Source organism: Emiliania huxleyi (assembly GCF_000372725.1).
Source record: "Emiliania huxleyi CCMP1516 chromosome Unknown EMIHUscaffold_215, whole genome shotgun sequence".
Classification (NCBI taxonomy): Eukaryota; Haptophyta; order Isochrysidales; family Noelaerhabdaceae; genus Emiliania; species Emiliania huxleyi.
In genome coordinates this window covers 29,253-48,817 of record NW_005200461.1, presented here as the reverse complement: position 1 = coordinate 48,817, position 19,565 = coordinate 29,253, and the positions used below count along the sequence as shown (strand labels likewise).

The 19,565-nt window shown below is 65.5% G+C and overlaps 2 protein-coding genes across 2 annotated transcripts; one reads left to right on the top strand and one right to left on the bottom strand.

Moving 5' to 3' along the window:
- Positions 1-210: 210 nt before the first annotated feature.
- Positions 211-969, bottom strand: EMIHUDRAFT_235222 (hypothetical protein; the record flags this gene model as incomplete). Its single annotated transcript, XM_005780402.1, has 1 exon — positions 211-969. One exon carries the CDS (start codon positions 967-969, stop codon positions 211-213), a length of 759 nt encoding a protein of 252 aa, XP_005780459.1.
- A 185-nt stretch (positions 970-1,154) lies between these two features.
- EMIHUDRAFT_235221 (hypothetical protein) lies at positions 1,155-6,741 on the top strand (the record flags this gene model as incomplete). The annotated part of the gene is made up of 12 exons (XM_005780401.1): positions 1,155-1,226; positions 1,316-1,747; positions 2,093-2,245; positions 2,373-2,492; positions 2,905-2,987; positions 3,037-3,309; positions 3,450-3,584; positions 4,053-4,152; positions 4,285-4,721; positions 4,860-5,160; positions 5,959-6,315; positions 6,415-6,741. The coding sequence occupies 12 exons, from the start codon at positions 1,155-1,157 to the stop codon at positions 6,739-6,741; spliced, it is 2,790 nt and encodes a 929-aa protein (XP_005780458.1).
- Positions 6,742-19,565: the final 12,824 nt, after the last annotated feature.

Here is a 19,565-nt window from a genome sequence, read left to right as displayed (position 1 = left end):
ACCCTACCGGGATTTTCAGTGGTCGATTTTGCTTTTTGCTTTTTGGCCAAAAAGCCCAATGTGGACTCTTCTCTCCCCGGGGCCCGGGCTCGTAGCTGCTCACACATACACGCAAGCGGCTTGGGAAGCGGGACAAAAACGGAGCTCATCGTCCTATAGACACGACGGCCCACACGCACGCACAGCACGGAGAGTCTGCCGCCATGCGCTCTACTCTTCTAGGGTGTGCCGGAGGGCGTCGAGGAGGGCGTCCTCCTGCCGCTCTAGCAGCTCCTGCGGTGGGGGCGGGTCTCGCAGCGCAAAAAGCTCCTCCCGAAGCGCAAGCAGCTCGGCGGGCAGCGCCTCGTCGGCTCCATCGAGGTGCCGCCCTCCGACCACGGCCTCATCGTGGTCGGCGTGCACGGCGTAGTCGGCCTCATCGTAAGAGAGGTCGTAGCTGAAGGCCTGGGCCGGCCGCGCGCCGGCAGAGGGCGAGCGCAGCGTGTCCGCAGGGCTTGGAGCTATCGGGCTCACGGCTTCGGCGCGCCGCCTCCACCCGTCTGACCTGCCGTCAAAGCCTTGGCCCTCGTATGCCCCCTCGTCCGTTACCGGGCGGCCAGTGAGCAGGTCCAGCTTCTGCGGCTCGAGGTCGCGGGCTGGAGGCGGCCCGTATCCGTAGTAGTCGTCGTTGTAGCCGCCAAAGCCAGCATAGCCGGTGCGCTCTGCGCCGTGTCGATAGACCTCCGGCCCGCCCATCGCGTCGAGCATGCGCCTCCTCGCCGCGCTTCGCTCGCGATGGCAGGCCTCCGACGCCGGCCCATCGGCAGTCGCGGCGGCGACCGGGCGCTGCGAGGAGGGCGTGCCCTGCCTCGCCAGCCAGAGCGCCCTCGCCTCCGCCTCGGACAGCGGCTCGGCCTGCCCGACCAGCAGCCTCGCCGCGCGGGTTCTCGGCGCGGCGCGACCACACCCGGGCGAGAGCAGCAAGAGCATTTGCAGGCGGTCCGCCCGAACGCTCTCTCTCGAGGTTCTCGAGGTGGATCGCCTTGGGGGCTTCGCTTCACTCCACAAAGGAATCTCGTGGAGGAAAAAGAAAAAATATCCGCGGCTTATTTCTTTTTGACCCGGTGCGAACCAGCGCATTCCCGGGTAAGGGCGCACGTGGCGTGCACGCAAAGATGCCGCTGATGCTGCCGCTCCTCCTGCTCCAGCATGCGGCTCTGCCCGAGATGATGACGCGCGAGGAGCGGGTCTCGCTTCGCGAGGAGGCGATCGCTCCGCTCCGCAGACGCCTTTGCGGTTGCCGCCGCTCCGTCAGCCCGCCGCCCTCCGCCAGCAGGTGCGAGCGCTCTTCCACCACGGGTACGACAGCTACATGGCAAACGCGTTCCCGGCCGACGTGCTGCTGCCTCTCTCGTGCACGGGCAAGGACGGGTGGGGCAGCTTCTCGCTCACGCTGGTCGACACCCTCGACGCGCTCGCGCTGCTCGGGAACCGCACCGAGTTTGAGGCGCGTGTGTGGTGGGTGGTGGAGCACCTCTCCTTCGACGTGGACGAGACGGTCTCCCTCTTCGAGACGACCATCCGCGCGCTCGGCGGCCTGCTCTCGGCCCACCTGCTGGCCGCCGACCCGCAGTTGCGCCTGATGGAGGCGCCGTACGATCCGCACGGCGGCCTGCTGCTCCTCGCGCTCGACCTGGCCGAGCGGCTGCTGCCCGCGCTCGACACGCCCTCCGGCATCCCGTACGGCTCGATCCACCTGCGCGACGGCGTCTCTCCCACCGAGTCGACCATCACCTGCACCGCCGCCGCCGGCGCCTCGCCCTCCTCGCCCTCCTCGCCCTCCTCGCCCTCCTCGCCCTCCTCGCCCTCCTCGCCCTCCTCGCCCGCACCGCCCGCACCGCCCGCACCGCCCGCACCGCCCGCACCGCCCGCACCGCCCGCATTGCACACCGCACGGGTCGCACGGCGCCGCGCCCCACCGCAGGCACGCTCGCCCTCGAGTTCGGCGCGCTCTCGCGGCTGACGGGCGACCGCCGCTTCGAGGACGCCGCGCTCCGCGCCGCGCGGGCCATCTGGGGTGTGAATAGGAGGTGTGAATAGGAGGTGTGAATAGGACGCCGCGCTCCGCGCCGCGAGGGCCATCTGGCGGCACCGGTCGCAGCACGACCTGCTCGGCGCGCACGTCGACCTGCGGACGGGGGCGTGGACGCAGCCCGACGCGGGGGTGGGGCGCGGCATCGACTCCTTTTACGAGTACATGCTCAAGGTGATGCCTTTCCCTGAGAACGCACACAAACAACGCCTCGTGTGTAATGCCCCCTGTGTTCCGCGAGTGCGTGTGCCCCGTCGTCCATGCTAGGACGTGTGTAACACTGACTGACTGACTGCTCAAGGCGCACATGCTCCTCGGCGGCGCAGAGTACCTGGCCGCCTTCCACGACGCCTACCGCGCCGCCGGCCGCCACCTCAAGCACGGCGCGTGGTACATCGACGTGCACACGTCGACGACCGCGGTCACCTCGCCGCTCTTCAACTCGTTGCAGTGCGCCGCCGCCCCGGCCCGCACGCGGCCTCCACCCGGGGCGGCGCCGCCTTCGGTCCCGTGCACACACACACACACACACACACACACACACACACACACACACACACACACACACACACACACACACACACACACACACCGCTCACCAACGCGCACTGGGCCTTGCACTTTGAATGCCGTGGGGCTCCTGTCGTCAGACGTGGAGACGCGAGGGTCGCCTGGCCCTTGCCCCACCACCTCGTGTGTGTGGAGAAGTTTACCTTACCCCACCTATCCCGTGCGCAGGTGCTTTTGGCCGGGGATGCAGGTGATGGTCGGTGCTATTCACACCTCCCATTCACACCTCCTATTCACACCTCCTATTCACACCTCCCATGCAGGTGATGGTCGGCGACCTCGAGCCGGCGGTCGACACGCTGCGCGCCTTCCACACGCTCTGGCGCCACCTGGGCGTGAATAGGAGGTGTGAATAGGAGGTGTGAATAGGAGGTGTGAATAGGAGGTGTGAATAGGCGCCACCTGGGCGTACACCCGGAGGGCTTCAACCTGGTCAACCTCGAGGTGCAGCAGGGGCAGACGGGGTACCCCCTTCGGCCGGAGCACGCCGAGTCGCTCTTCTACGCGCACCGCGCCACCGGAGGCAGCGAGTGGCTCCGCGCCGGCGCCGACGTCCTGCGGTCGCTCCAGGCTCTCGTGGTGCCGTGCGGCGTCGCCGCCCTCTCTGACGTGGTGAACCGGACAGCCGAGGACACGATGGAGTCCTTCTTCCTCTCCGAGACGCTCAAGTGCTCCCCCTCCACCGCCCAAGCCCTCCCCCAACCCAAGCCCTCCCCAACCCAAGCCCTCCCCACCCCAAGCCCTCCCCAACCCAAGCCCTCCGCCGCCACCACGCGCCACCACGCCACCCCCAACCGCGCGCGCACAGGTACTTGTACCTGCTCTTTGACCCGGACGACGCCGTGTACACGCACGGCAAGTACGTCTTCACCACGGAGGCGCACCCGCTCCCGCTCGCGCTAGGGCTGCACAACGCCTCGCTCTTTGAGCGGCCCTCGTTCGGGTCGTACGGCGGCGAGGGCGGCGTCGAGGGTCACGGCGGCGAGGGCGGCGTCGAGGGGAGGGAGAGCCGCGGCGGCGGCGCGGCGGACGAGCAGGAGGAGTGGATCCTCGCCTCGCTCCGCCCCGGCCTGGAGGAGGGCGAGGCCGTGTCGGCGGCGGAGGAGGTGGAGGCGGCGGCGGAGGCGGCGGCGGCTCAGGCGGAGGCGGCGGCAGAGGCGGCGGCAGAGGCGGAGGCGGCGGCGGAGGCGGAGGCGGAGGCGGAGGCGGAGGCGGAGGCGGAGGCGGAGGCGGGGGAGGCGGCCGAGGCTGCAACAGAGGAGGCTGCGGCGGGGGAGGGCGTGGCGGCGACCGCGGCGGCGCGCGCTGAGGTGGCCGGCGGCATCGCGCTCCGAGCTGCCGAGACCAAGCTGACGGGCGGCGAGGCGGCGCGGGCCGCCCGGCTGCCCCGCCCCTCCGACCTTCTGGGCAGCTGCGCGCTGCCGACCGCGGCGCAGCGCGCCGGCGTCTTTGGGGACGAGCCGGCCGGGTCCAACACCAAGGCGCACCTCGCCGAGCACCTCGCCGGCCACGTGCGGGAAAGGGCGCAGGAGCAGGCGGCGGCGCAGCAGCGATCCCAGCGCCGGCAGCAGCGGCAGGCGCAGCGCAAGGGGCAGGAGGGGCAGGGGCAGGCAGGCAGGCAGCAGGACGAGGCGTCGGACGAGGCGTCGGACGAGGCGTCGGACGACTCGCAGGTGGCGCTCGCGCCGTACCGCGGCGCCCTCCGGCTGCTCGCCTCACGGGCGGCGGTCCAGCCCGCCAAGTTCCTGCTCTGGGGGGGGGCGCCGCCATCGGCTGCCGCGCCTCTCGCCGAGCTCCTCCGTTTGTACGAGAGCGAGGCTGCCGGCAACAAGGACGCAGCCGCACCGTCCGTGTCCATCGCCAGGAAGTGCGCTTCTCACGCCGACTGCTTCGCCCTGGGCCTCACTGGAGATTGCTGCCCGACCACCACCGGCGTGTACATCGCTTGCTGCGGCAAGCCGCCGCCAGCCGGCGGCGGCCCCACGGCGGCCTCCAGCCACCCGCTGCATGGCATCGATTTCGACGCCCTGATCACGCGCCGGCCCGACCTCGCCGAGCCGCTTGCGCGCGCCAGAGACGCGTTTGCGCTGCGCCGCTCGGCGGCCGTGGCGAGCGACGAGGGCGCGGGCGCTGCCGCTGGCGGCGGCGCCACCCGGGCCGCCGGCGGGGGCGGCGAGGGTGGCGGCGAGCCGGAGCGCGACCAGGTCCGCGCAGAAAGCAGCGTGGTTGGGAAGGGGGAGACGGCGGTGCTGCGTGTGGGGCCGGGCGGGCTGAGGCTGAGCAGCGGGCAGGAGCTCTCGGCGGAGCAGGTGGTGCAGATGCAGGGCGTCGGCATCAGCGCGCTCAGTCTGCCGGACCTGCTCACCGCCCTCGGGGCAGTCGACCCGGCCACGGGCGAGCCGGCCGGCGCGCTGGACGGGCACACGCTCGTGGCGCTCGCGCCGGAGGCCGCGCGGGCGAGGCCGGCGGAATCCGCGGGCAGGCGAGGGGGGGCGGCCGATCTCGCCGCGGGAGACCGCGTGAGGGTGCGGCGGCGGCCGCGGCAGGAGGGCGGCGGCGGCGGCGGCGGCGGTGGCGAGGGCGGTGGCGAGGGCGGCAGCGACGAGGGCGGTGGCGGTGAGGGCGGCGGCGAGTGGTTCTCCGACGCGACGGTGCGCGCCGTCGTGCCGTCGGTCCACTTTGCGAGCGGCGGGCCGTGGATCGGCGTCGTCCTCGACGAGCCGGTTGGCTTGCACGACGGGGAGGTGCGCGGGCGGAGATACTTCAGCTGCGCCCCCGGGCACGGTTTGGTGGTGCGCGCGTCGGCGGTGGAGCGGCTGCCGGAGCGGCGGCGCTCGCTCTCCGAGGAGGCGGCGGCCGACGCCCGCGCGGCGTGGCGGGCGGCCGAGCGGGAGCGCGCCTCCGCGCTCGCCAGAGAGCTCGCGCCCTCGGTGCACTCCGGGCCCAGCCCTCCGGAGCAAGGCGGCCGCGGAGGGGGCGGCGCCAGCGCCGACAGCGCCGCCGCGGCGACGGGCGGCAGCGCGGAGCCCGCCGGCGCGGAGCCCCCTCCCGCCGTTCCGACGTTCGGCGACGTGCCTCGCCTCGTCTTTGGGGCGGAGTCCGCCGCGACGCACTGGTCGGAGCGGTTCGAGGCGCTCCGCCGGACCGAGGCGCTCGCGGCGCAGGCGGCGGTCGCCGCGGCGGGCGGGCAGGAGGCGCCCGCGGGCGAGGCGATGGGCAACCTGCTGCAGCGGCTCTTTGGAGGGCTCGGCCATGTGGTGCAGCAGTTCCGCGGCGCGCCCGAGGCGGCCGGCGCCAGCGACGACGTGCGGCTCAAGCCGGGCCGGCCGCGGCTGAGCGACACCGTGGAGGTCATCATCGGCGGGTTCAAGGACGGGGGCGACGCGCGGCGCGGCGAGGAGGCGGAGGTGGTGCAGGACGACCGCGACTCCAAGCCATTCATCCTGCGCTTCGCGGACGGCACGCTCGGCAGCCACTTTTACCCCGAGTCGGCGGTGCGGCTGGTGCGGCGCGGCTCCCGCCCCTCCGTCGGCGACGAGGTGGTCATCGGCCGCAGCGGAGACCCCCGCGACGGCCAGCGCGCCACCATCGTGCAGGACGACCAGGACACGACGCCCTACCGCCTGAAGTTTGCCGACGGCACCGTCTCGGTCTCGTTTTACGAGCAGGCGCACGTGCAGCTCGTGGCCGTCGCGGCGGCGGGCGGCGGTGCCGAGCTGGCGCCGCCGCCGGCGGAGGGCGAGCCGTCGGCAGCGCCCTCTCCGCTGCCGGAGCCGGTGTCGGCCGCCACTGCCAAGCCGCAGCCGGCCGCGCGCCCTCCGCTCGCCGCTTGCCCCTACGAAGCGAGCGTGGGGGGGCCGGGCCAGCACCCCGCCGGTGCTCTCGCGCCGCTTATTCCGAGAGGAACCGACCTCGACGGCTGCGTCGCCGTCGAGGTCGGAGCCGCCGGCTCGGAGCCGCCCTCGCGCGCAGCCATCGCTGGCCTGAGCGGGTCCATTTTTGCACAGCTCGCAGCGGAGGAGCCGCAGGAGTGCAGACGGCTCGCGGCGACGCTGGGCGGCGGCTCACCGTCGGAGCACGCGGAGGTTGGCGAGACGTGATGGGGAAGCCAGGGCCTCCCTGCATGTGTGCCATTGTACGAACTCGTTTATTCCCCCATCAACCCGACAGAGATTTGTTTTGCCCGAGACGCGTGGTGCCAGCTACGGCTTTACTCGGGGGGTGTACTTACTTGCTGGCCTGTCGGCGGCGCAGACGGGGTTGCTTCCCCCAGGATTAGTCTTCTCTGCCTGCAGGAACACCCTGACCTCGGGCGGCCGGGTGGGGCTGCGGCTGGAGCTAGCATGGCTCGATAGAGCCGAGACCCCGTGTTGAGGCGGCGCTCCTTCGGGCGGAGCTGTTGAAAGTTGAAAGAACCGTAATAGCCCAAGTCGAAGAGTGCGCGCCGCCCTCGGTATCTGGGTGGCAGACGGGACTAGAGAGGCATGCTGGTGCACGGCTGGGGGCGCGAGCCGCCATCTTGGACTGTGAGGCGAGTATTTGCAACCGGGAGCTCGCCGCCGCCTCTACACCGCCGCCGCCGCCCTCCCGAGGCCGGATAATAGCCCAAGTCGAAGAGTGCGCGCCGCCCTCGGTATCTGGGTGGCAGACGGGACTAGAGAGGCACGCCAGCGAGCACGGCCGGGGGCGCGAGCCGCCATCTTGGACTGTGAGGCGAGTATTTGCAACCGGGAGCTCGCCGCCGCCCCTACAACGCCGCGGCCGCCCTCCCAATGCGTCGAGAGTCGACTCGCGACTGCTGAGAGAGTTCATCCCACCATCGGCACCGTATTCGCCCACAGCACGCCAAGATGTTCATATTGGTCTAGTGCACACATCAGCTCAGCGTGACCAATATCTCCAGCCTCCTTCATCACTTGGCTGCTGCTGGTGGAGCCAACACTTGCAAGTGTGAAGTGAGTGTCAGCGTGTCGGAACTCGGTGGGAGCATCCGTCCTTATTGACGTTCGGTGGCATGAAGCTCTTTGCGCCTGAAGCCTGGAGAGCAGCTCCTCTGCTGCTCACACGCTCTGCACTCTGCACAGATGGCCCACAGCCCACTGTGCGGCTGCCACAGCTGTGACAGCGATGGGCTCGGCCCTCACTGGCCCTCAGTCACTTGTGCTGCGGCTTGTGTGAGCGACACTGCTCAGCGACTGCCGGCACACTGTGAGACCATGGGTGTGAGGTAAAACCACGCTACCAGCGCTTGGTCACATCAGCCCTGAGGTCAGATCCTTCTCCTCTGTTGATGACAACACTTGTCTACTCGCTGGAGCCGAGCAGGAGGGCCCGGCGCACAACCCCTGGTCAACTCACCCTCCACACCCCGTATCCATCTCGCTCTCGGTCTCTAGTCTTGCAGCCCGGCCGCCCCCCCCTGGAAAGAGGGGCTCATCGATGCCCTCTAACAAAGGCCACTACCCTATTGTTAGCATGGGGTGGGCAGAGAAGCACGCACCCCCCCCCCCCCTGGAAGCGATGTGCGCCTGCTCCCGCTCCCTTTAAAACAAAGCAACACTTTTCCAAAGCCATATCAAACACTCAGGGGCGTCGGTTTACCTCTAGTGTCTAGACGGGGTCGCGAGCGCGACCGCTCCAGGTTCCACAGCGCCACTACGAGTGTGAAGCGCGAACGCTCCCTCCTGAGTTTGTGCTGGAGGAAGCAAGGACATCGCGAGAGGCGTCGGTGCACTGGACGTGCAACCAGTGTGAAGCGCAAAACGCTCCGCGTCCTTCGTGTTGCTAGTCATCTATCCTCGAAGGCGGAGAAGGCCTCGGCAAGGTTACACTGTCTCCTCGAAGGCGGAGAAGGCCTCGGCAAGGTTACACTGTCTCCTCGAAGGCGGAGAAGGCCTCGGCAAGGTTACACTGTCTCCTCGAAGGCGGAGAAGGCCTCGGCAATGTTACATACTGTCTCCTCGAAGGCGGAGAAGGCCTCGGCAAGTGCGACCGCCGTGGTGCTTCACTCGCACCAATCTGCCTGCATTTTGACGCCCGCGCAGTCACCGGTGAAGGCGCTAGAGCACACTGTCGAGGACATCTCTTGGCACTGGTCCTCAGTGCCAAGAGATGTCCTCTGGGGTGAGGACGTGGTCATGAGCCAGAACCCAATGTGAATCGCTGTGACGCCACTGAGGTCGATGCCCCAGTTACTTTCGCCAGAGCTAGTCACGGTGAGCTCAAAGCTGGAGAAGAGCGAAGCCGAGTTATAGGGTCCTGGGGTCCTGGCAGTCCCGCCATTCTCGTAACTCTCCTCGTATTCGTCGGTGGTGCAGTAGAACATTGGTGGCGAGTCAGCGGCATTATTTCCGTTGTCCGTGAAGACTCTCTGCGGGGTCTGTGAAGACCCTTCGCCGCACGACGTCTCGCTCTCCGAGTTCCAGTAGTTTGCCTCGTACACGACTGTGCTCGGGGGGTAGCTTTCGCCCGACGGTGACCCAGTAAACGAGTAGTCATCGAAAAGGCACGAGGCCGCGTAACACTCGTGAGGCTCAGGCGTCCTCACCTGATTCGTCATTTCACCTTTCGCCGTCAGCCTCACATTGATTGTTTTGCCCTTCTGCACAATGGTCGCACCCTCGAGGTACGCGGCTATGCCACGCACGAACACATCGTCTTTGTCCGTCGACAGCTCCGGTTTTTGACGCATGTAGGCCACAGGAAAGTCGATCACGAGCTTGCCAAAGCTCGGGCTGTCAGGGTCCGAGAAACTCTTGAGCTGCGCCTCTGTAATGTAGGGCAGGGTGTATCCGTCCGATACTAGCATCCCATCGTAGTACACGGGCTCGACCCGCGGTGGCTCCGTGCAGGTCAAGGTCTCGTATCGGCTCACGCAGCACGTCTCGTCCTCGGCGAACCCCCCATCGACAGTGGCGTTGAAGGCCTGGCATTCTGCGCCCGAGGCAGGGAAGCATTTGAGCACAGCATCGATGTCAAGCGGGTCGCACTCAGAGTCAAGGCAGGGGCAATCCGATGTAACGCAGCTCGTCATGTTGGTGACGAACGATGGCGGATCGAGCGGTGTGCAGGACGCGTTGAAGACCTCGACCTAAGGTACCATTTTACGGGTGGTTGTGTGTGTCATACGTGTGTGTGTGTGTGTGTGTGTGTGTGTGTGTGTGTGTGTGTGTGTGTGTGTGTGTGTGTGTGTGTGTGTGGCAGCTGGGCTTGCCTTGAGTGCGACAAATGGGTAGCTAACAGCCTTCTGGATGAAGGAGTCTTCTCCTCCCCAAAGCACTCGATCGACGTAGCAGTTGACAGCCTGCGAAAGGTTGTTGATCGTCTCGTACGGTGCCAAATACGCGTTTGCCTCCTTAATGAAGCCTGCCGCGTCGCCGCACGGATCCAGCTCCATCGGAGCCAACGGTGGGAGTATCCCAGCCGAGAAGTTGTAGCAGAGCTGCTGAAGGGGATTCTTCGTAGCGGTGCTGCTCGCCACACAACGCTGAAAGAGCCCGGTGGTTTGGTAAGAGTAGCTCTGACAGAGTTGGAGGGCGATTGCCTGCATCTGGAGCCCCAGGCCTGTGACCACGACAGCCTGCGTGCTCTGCTGAAGAGCGAAGTAGCCGTCCGGGACCGCTTCGTCGAACGCGGCTGCGATTGCATCGTTCGCCGTGCGGGAGATGTTGATCGTCTGAGCATCGATGAGGTACTGCTGCAAGCCTCCAACGTAGCGCATCCCTTGATTGACGTAGTCGTTCCCGTAGTCCTTCTGCGCGTCGATCAAATCGATGATGTGTTGGGCTGCGCCGTTGATGCTCGTGCTGTACCCCGTCCTGTGCACGGGAGGACGGGAGGGGTATACGAGCGGACGGCCACATTAATTGGGCCAATTACACAAGGCGCACAGGTACTCGTTGTACTCCTCCTTCATCGATGCGTAATACTCCGTCCAGAAGCCCCAGCCCATCGTCGGCAGCTCCTACGGCGGTAGTAGGCTGATGTGTTTGACGATGCTATGACGGGACCCTGGGAGAATAGAGCAAATTCTATGCCTGGTTGAGATTGTCGAGAGCCGCTTGGAGCGAGTCCATCTCATCGCCGTCTGGGATGTCGCAGTCCGCTGGGCTGTCGCAGCCGGTGCTCGGGAGCAGCACGTCGTTATCCGCGAGGACCTCCATCAAGTCGTACGTCAATTCGACGGAGTCGTCCGAGGGAAACTTGTCGTTCGCATCGTCGTCGCTGTTGGCCGATACGAGTGCCGATGCTGCAAAGCCCATGGTCTTGGCATTGTTCGCGACCATTTCCGTAAAGAAGCCGACAGCGGAGACGGAGTCGGCGCCTTTCTTCCACTCCGAGCTTCCGGCCGCCCCACCTGTCCCTGCTGTGTATTCCATCATATTTGCAAAGGTCCGCACGCCGCCGGTGCAAAGGTTCGCGACTCCGAAAGCAAGGTCCCAGATGGCCTCCCGACGTTTTGCGGCGTAGTACTCGTCGAGGGCGTCCTGAAAGTCAAATCCGGCTTGAACAATTGTCGCATTCAGGCGCTTCATCGCTTTGAGCGCGTAGGACATGCCGGACGCGGCACTCTCGATGGTGTCGATGGTCTGGCCCATGCTCACCATCGTGGTTGACTCCTCGGCTTTCGCATCGATAGCGTCCTTTTTGTTCATGAGCTCGTTGATCTCGAGGAGCGTTTCCTTCGTCTTCATCTCTTGGATGAGCGAGTTGAATTGCTCGAAATACGAGCCCAGCTGCTCTCCATAGAAGTCCAGGTTGAAGCTCGGAACATAGCCGGAGGAGTTGCTCTGCAAGATCCCCTGCGCCCACACGTTGAGGGCGTTGCTCGCCCATTGGATGGTCGCGATCTGAGTATCGACAAGGCCAGCTGAGCTGTACGTGTCGTCGGCGAGATAGCCGTCCAGGCCGTTCGTGTAGGCGACCAGGCCGTCGACCATGTAGCCCAGCTGCCTCTTCGCCTCGCCCACCTGCTCGAGCGGCGCACCCTCGCCCAACCCCTCAAAGATATGTGCGACGCGGAGCCTGAGACGAGTAGACGAGGTCGGTAGCGTAAAGGTTGAGGTCAAGTGTGCAGCCATCGGTTGCTACTTTGCAGCTCTCGCACTTTCCATCCTTTTTGCATATGCCCCCGACGCAACCAGACACGGCGCCATCGGCGAGCAGAGCTGGCCAGTCGTAGGTTGCTGCGTATGTGCTCCAAAAGATGTCGCCGCACACCTCGTCCCACTTCTCAGCACCGGCAAGCGTCTTGTCGTAGATCCACTTCCGATTCGCCGGAGCGGCGTCACCATCCATCGCTTCGGCGGTGACGCGGACGTTGCGGAGCTCGCCGCTAAAGTAGTTGGTCCCAGTCTGGAGGCGGCCAATGTCGATGTAGAGGGGCGCGGTCAGCGCGGCGGTTCCCACGGCCTTGGTCCCAACGTAGACGCCATCCACATACAGGGCAATCTCCGAGGCATCTACGCAGCGGCACTCTTTTACCGTCCCGGGCAAAGGATCCCCAAACTCCGAGTTGCTGCAGGAGACTGGATCGCTGTACTTTGGCCCGGCCCATGTGTCGCCAGACCCATACACAACCCCCAGGAGACACCCAGTGCATTCTCCATTCTCGCCCGCACAGCGGGCTGTGGCTGAGGCGCCCAGCTTGCGCGCGGCGACGACGCTGTGCCATTTGCCGTCGGCGTACGAGTCGTCGCTGACGACGGTCGGGTCATCCACGCTCGGACTCCCGCCGCCAACGCCAAACATCACGCGGCCATCCCCGATGCTCACGCCGAAGTCTGAGACGACGCCCGCAACCTCGGCGTCGACCAAACCGCAGCCGTGATACCACTTGTCGGCGGAACCGCAGCCAGAGTCATCCGTCTTGAACTCAAAGAGGATGCTGAATGCACCATCACCGATGCCGTTGCGTGGGAAGCGCACAAAGGACGAGTCGCCGCCAAACGAGAAGGAGGCGGTCTCCGCGACGTAGGTGACTCCCTCGGCCTCCAGGGCGGAGCCGAGGTCGGGCTCCATCTCGAGCTGGAAGGTCCATACGTCGCAGCCGAAGCGCGACGGCGGACCCAGCCCGGGGCTGTCGTACGTGTTTGCGGGTTTGTCGCCGGCATCGTAGGCAAACAGGAAGGGCGGCTGTCCGCACTGCCGCTTCAGCTCTGCCTGGGCCGCAACGTCCATGGGCGGGACGTCCGTCACGACCCAGTAGGAATACCACTCGGTGTGCGCGTGGATCGAGGTGCACTGCGTCGTGATCAGAAAACAGTCGTTGTGGTAAGGAGACCAGTCGTACGCTTGGCAATCGGGCCCCATTTCAGTGCACGCGTCCCGGCACTCGATCTGAGACAGGTGGCACGCACCTGACCCACAGCTCGAAGGCCGCTGGCAGGTTTCGCCAGGACACGAGCCGCGCTGAGAGCAATATCCGTCGGTGTGCCCCTGGTAGAACCCAGTGCGATCGGTACCGATGGGGCTGACCGTCAGCATCAGCCCGATCGGGGAGAGCCTTGGGAACCAGCACTCGGACCCGTGCTTGAGCACACCAATGGCACTCCATGCGTCCTTGGCGAGGCAGGTGAAGGCATTGGATGGGCACTTCACCATCGCTTCCCAGGCAGCTCCATCGGTCCCGTCACAGGTGAAGGGCAGGCCACAGTTGCCGTCGACGCAGTAGTAGCCATCTGGGGGCGCCAGGCAGACCCAGTTTCCAAAGTCGTCCGTCTCGGGCGTCGGCGTTTTGAGGTCATACACTGTGTTGCACCCTGCGGGTTGGTTCTCACACGTCGACGATGCGGTGACGCAGAGCTTGTGGCCACCGAATGTGCCCGTCTCCGCGCCCGGGCGCTGGTTCCAATAGACCCTAGACGCGAACACATCGGGCTTGTCCTTCTCAGCATACCTACCATCATTACAACGTGTAAAAAGGATGTCGCTGTGTCAGCTGACGTGTTGCGCGCATTTCACCAATTGAAGCAGCCGTGGATCCAGTTGGAGTCGTCATTCAGCTCCCCGTACCACTCGAGATTGCCGTTCTGTTGGGCCAGGCCAGCGCACTCGATCGGATCGAGCACCTCCTTGTACCCATCCGGGCATGCCACGTCAGGGTAGGTGAGCGTCTTGCTCACGGAGCCGTACTTCGTCACGCTTGGCCATTCGTTGTCGCACGTGCACGCGCCTGTGTCTGAGAGCGCCATGAATTGGTAGCCGTACCCTGAGCACGCTTTCGAGCAGCCGGCGACATCCTTTTTGTCCGCCACGACCCCTGCCGGCAGCGAGCCGTAGCGCAGCGCTCGCTTCTTCCCTGTGATCTCGCAGCACCATATCTTGTCGATCGCGGACCAATCGTCAGTATCAGCACCGTCCTTGAACATCCCCGCCAGCACCATGTTCTTGGGGCACCACGTCCACCCAGCAACAGACCCCAGACCGTCCGGATACTGGGTGTCAACATCCACGCAGTTCTTCGTCACTTCGTACTGGTAGACGCTGTTCGTGTTGTCGACGTCGAAGCGGCAGCACTTGAATGACTCGAGGTTGTGCCTGTGGCAAGGGGAGAGGGCTCTTAGACCTGCGGGCCTTGCTTTTCGTCGCTCCTCGGAGAAGCGCTCACAGGTCGTCTCCATCCGAGCGATACAACCCCTTGATGTATGAGTAGTCGCCCAATTTCGTGCATTTGAAGTAATAGTCGTCGTCGTCGTTGAATTCATCCCGAACATTAGTAGTATCTGTTTCTTCAGTGCAAGTTCCCTTGCCCGGTTCAAAGATTGCGACAGGGCAGCAGCGTGCCTTTTCGAGACAGTAAAGCTCGTAGCAGTCGCTGAAGTACAAGCCAACGATTGCATAGCCGTCTGCGCACTCGCTCCAGCCTGCACTATTGAATGTGTCCCACCAATAGGCGTCGTAGCAGCCGTCGCCTACTCCGGAGCCGTCTTGCAGACCGCACTGGTCCTTCGTTTCGTCGACTACGGACTTGATGTCGCACCGCCATTTGTCGCCACTCGGATTGTCGGCCCAATAGTCGCCATTCCACATGCACGGCTGGCCTTTGTATTCTGTTCGCCCGTCGACGAAGCCGCAGCAGCTCTCCTTGGTCGTCATCTGATAGCAGCCCGTGCTGCTGGGCAGCATATTGGACGCAGTCACGCATATCTTGTGGCCGCCAATGTTGCCGGTTGTTGCTCCCGGGCGCTCGTTCCAATACACCTTCTTGCTCGACCACTGAGCCTTCCAATCGGTCCCGTCGTACCACTCGAAGCAGCCGTCAATCCAGTTGGGGTCGTTTTTCAGCTCTCCGACCCACTCAAGGCCTATACATAATGACAGGTCATGACGCGCGTGCTGGGAATAGCTTGGGGGGCGAGAGAGAATTCACCAGTCGAGCGAGCGAGGCTCTCGCACTCGGCCGCATCGTGCACGTCTCTGAAGCCGGTGGTCGGGCATTCCTTTGTCGGACCATTGTCGGGGTACGTGAGGATTGAGAAGTAGTCCCAGTACGAGCCGCGAGCGGTGGGGAGCTTCTTCTCCGGGTAGACTTCGAAAGACATCACGGTCCCATCCGGGCAGGATTGTTCCTTGCACGTCAATTCCTGGCCGGCGAGCTTGTTCCACACAAGGAGACCGGGGTCATAGTCCGGGTCTCGATTCGGGTCGACGTCGCCGGCTTTGAAGTTGAGGAGCGGAGGTGGCGGCGGGGGCGGAAGTGGCGACGCGGCCCACTTGTTGTCGTCGCCGCTGGTGTCAACGTAGAGCTGGCACGGGAAGCGCCCATTCTTCTGCACCGAGACGTCCAGGCTCGACGAGGAGGCGGAGACGCGGCCCGAGTACAGGACGCACTCGGCGCCACACTTGTCACTGGCGCTCACCTTGAAGACGCTGATGGCCCACTCGTCCTGCGACCCGGCGGGCGGGTCGTCGCAGGAGGAGGTCGGCTCGAGGAGTGCGATATTCTTGAGGTCCCACACGGCGGCAGAGAGCACGTCAACGGCGGTGTACGTCTTGTCGCCAAGCACAACGCCGTCGTCTCCAATCTCGACGGCGCCGCGATCTGGCGACTTGGTGTAGGCGACCGAGGTCTCCGGATGGAACTGGAACTTGATGTCCGCGACAAAGGTGCCCGACTGGTCGGCGTCGGATTCGGCGCTGACGTTCTGCAACTTGGGCGTAACGGAGAGGTCGGAGCAGATGCCGGCCGCGGCGCCCAGCCACGACGCCGTGAGGTCGATGACCGGTTCGAAGTCAGGGACGGGAGCGAAGGCTGGCTGACGTGCCGTCGGCTTCATGCTCGACATCAGAGGCGTTGGCGCCAGACGCCGCCGAAGGCTGCGCCGCGCCTGGTCGGGGAAGGTGTGCGACTCGACGAACAGCTGGCAGAGGAACCGGCCCTCCTTGCGCGCCACAAAGTTGTCCGACGCGCCCGAGACGAGGCCGGAGAAGTGCACGCACTCCTCGCCGCACTTGTCACTGGCGCTCACCTTGAAGACGCTGATGGCCCACTCGTCCTGCGACCCGGCGGGCGGGTCGTCGCAGGAGGATGTCGGCTCGAGGAGCGCGATGTTCTTGTTGGTCCATGTGCCCGCGGCGAGCACGTCGGTCTGGCTGTACTCCTCGCCGCGGATCTCGATGCCGCCCTCGAGCGAGGCGGCCTGGTGGAACGGGGCGTCGGTGAAGGCGACCGACACCTCGGGGTGGAACTTGAAGTCGATGCTGCCGTCAGGCGCAAAGGAAAAGTCGGAGCAGAAGCCCGACGCGGCGACGAGCCAGTCCGGATCGTCGACTGGGTTGGGCACCGGCGGCCGCGGCGCGAAGGTCGGGACGCGGCCGTCCGGCGCGTGGAAGAGGAGGTCAGGCGCGGCACCGGCGAAGCGGGCGAAGGCGAGGAGCCACCAGGCCCTCATGCCGACTGGCCGCCGCCTCGCGTCCACGGCGGTCCGCGAGCGCGAGCGGTGGGCAGCACGGACAAGGCGATGCACCCCCCCAGGAGCCCAGGAGTTGTTCCCCCCTGGTCGTCATATCAAACGCGGGCGCGATTTCTTCAAACGCAGAAACCTCCAGGAAAACCGGGCGCGACACAATCAAGGTCGGGCTTCTTTTTTCAAGGCACGGCGAAACGAAGGTGGGGGGGGGGGGGGTAGGAAGGAGGTTGACAAGGTGAGAGCCGTAGACAGGAGTGCAGCGCGCGCCATCTTCAAGCAGATGTGCGGGACGTAGCGATCGGCAGCGTCGGCGGCTTCAATCAAGCGTTCATGGAGATCGCCGCCGCGGGACACACGCGCTACGTCGCCGAGGGGTATTAATTGCAGGCCCAGCCATTGCCCCCAGTGGCTTCCCTCAATCGCAAAGTGCATCATCGAGCAAGGGGTGCAGCAAGTCTCCGCGCAAGCGTGGCGGGAGTCCGTCAACTTCTCTCACATGATAGTGTGACGCCCAGCGAGGGGCGTTCCTCTCCATGATCGAATGCGCGCGGCTCCGAGAGTGGAGACTGGGGCACGATACGCACGCGTGGTGTTCGGGCAGCTCGCACTGTGCTCACTCGAGCGTCGCGTCGTCGCGTCGGCACCGTCGGGCGTCGGCAGACCACGGCTCTCCGCACTGTGGACTGGTGGAGAGCGTGATGCGTGTATGTGCACTGCCGAGCGCCATGTGCGTGTTCGCTCTTCCCCTTTGTGATTTTTGGACACCCTCGCTGCGTGCCCTTGAAGCCGCCCCTTGTGCAGGATCCCGCGCGCCTCTCCCCTGATTCAGGCCCTGAAGCTGAACGAACCAATCACTACAGCCGATCCTCGCAGCATATCTACATCTTGTCGAGCCACTCCTGCTTCTTCTGGTCAAACTCGGCCTGCGAGATGGCGCCCTTGTGGCTTGTGCCTTGAACTTAAGGATCTTCGCGGCCGCGTCCTCCTGCTGAGCCGGCGCGGGGCTGGGGCCTGCGTTGGGCAAGAAACACGCCCTCGTGGCCCGCGGGCGGCGGCGGCGGCGGCGGCGGCGGCGCCTGCTTGATCAGGTCGTCGAGCGCGGCGTACAGGGAGGAGGCGGAGCCGCCCGGCTACAACAACTCAAAGAGAGCAGTGGGCGTCGAGCTAACCGTGGCGCACGGGGGCTGGGAGAGCTCGGCGCACGAAAGGTACGAACGATTCGGGCTGGAGGCCGCGCTAAACATTGCGCCTGCCATGGTCAGAGAGCTGGTCGAGGCAGACGCGACAGGCCAGCGCGCGCCGGTCCAGAGGACCGTGGGTCCGAGGCCCGGTGCGGCGCAACTAACAGCGCGGGTGCGGCAAGCAGCTGCACCGGCTGCCGCACCGCGGACCGCGCCTGCGGCGGCGGCGCCGGCCGCGCCGCCAGCGAGGCCTCGCAAGCGGCCACGGCCGGAGCACGACCCAAGGCCCAAGGCGAAGCCCACATCCACCTGGGTGTTTGCGTGCTCCAACTCGCGCTGCACGAAGGTGGCCGACAGGAATGGCCGGCACGATGGCCCGTGTAGTGATGCGCCGCAGCCGCGGCAGCGGATTCGAACACCGTTTTCTAAGAGCATGTCATGGCGGCGACTCTCACAGGCGGCTGAGGGCCAAAAGTAAAACGCGCAGCGCCGCTCTCGGCTCTCAGAGAGGCGTTATATCTCAGTAACCCCGCTCGCAGGTACTATAGCAGCGTTCGTCAAGCTCAAACCCCACTCTGCACAACACAGAGCAGCGTTTGCCTAACAAGACTCCGCTCTGCAACCTTCAGAGCGGACTCTTGCTCAGAAAAACACCGACCGAACACGTTCGAGCGGAGTCAAGTCAGTGCAACACCGCTCAACATAGCGGGAGCGGTCAATTTCCGCGGAGAGGCTGCTTTCGCCTCCCTCAGTCGCGCTCTCCTCCGCCCCTCCTCTTCAGAGCGGGACTTTGCTGAGTGAACACCGCTCTAGCTGGTCGACCTCGCATGGTGTGCGGGAAGGTCGCGGGCGTGCCGCTCGGCATCGGATTCTAATTCAAGATAGCGTTAGGACGCAAACGGGAACCAGCACAACGCAGAAGCAGGTGCCGGGCCGCCGCGAATTCGACCTCCGGTGGTCATCGCGCTGCCGTGGCCGAAGGCGCCTCTCGGGGCGAAAATCGACGTTTTGGGCTCTCACCGGCTAACGAGTGGCTACCGATGCCGACCGCTATGTCTCCTATGGGGAACATGAGGTCGCGGGCCGTATGGACGTACCGCTCGGCATCGGGTCTCGGCGGGAGCCGCGCGCAGCGGCGCCGCTCTCGCAGGCACGGCATGCGAGTCGGCGCTCGGGCCGCTCGGGCCGCGGTCTCCGGCGGCGCGGACGGCGGGTTCGGACCTATGGCGACGTCGAGATCGCAGGATAGCGATCGATCCCGACGTCATGCATGCGTGATGCATGCGCCGGATTGCATACCTTTAAAAGCATGCTTTTCAACCGGTTGAAGTTCGCGCGGAGCCGCATGAGAGCATAGGTGTGCATGTAACACGCATGCATGAAGTCGAAATCGATCGATATCCTACGATCTCGACGTCCGCATGCGTCCGAAACGGTCGAACGCGCCGCCCGCGGCCGCGGCCCGAGCGGCGTCTCGAAGCGCGCCGCCACCGCCAGCAGCTTTGCGAGAAGCGCCGCCTCTGCCGCCCCAAGCTCCGGCGACTGCAGCCTTCGTCTTGGGGGTGAAAGAACGAGAGAGTGCCCGGGAACAGAGGCCTCTCACATCTTGCCAGCACGCGAGCCAGCGCTCGCAACCTGCCACAAAACGCGCAGTGCCGGCGTGCCCTCCTTCGCGCACAGCACATTCGCCCACGGCGGGGAGGCTAGCCCTAGCGTGTCGCTCCAGCACTGGCCTGATATGGGCGCGAGCTGGTGACCTGCCTCGAAGAAGCAAAAGTAGCCGAATGCGAGCAACCGACTGATGGTTGTTCCGAGATGCCTCCTTTCGGGATG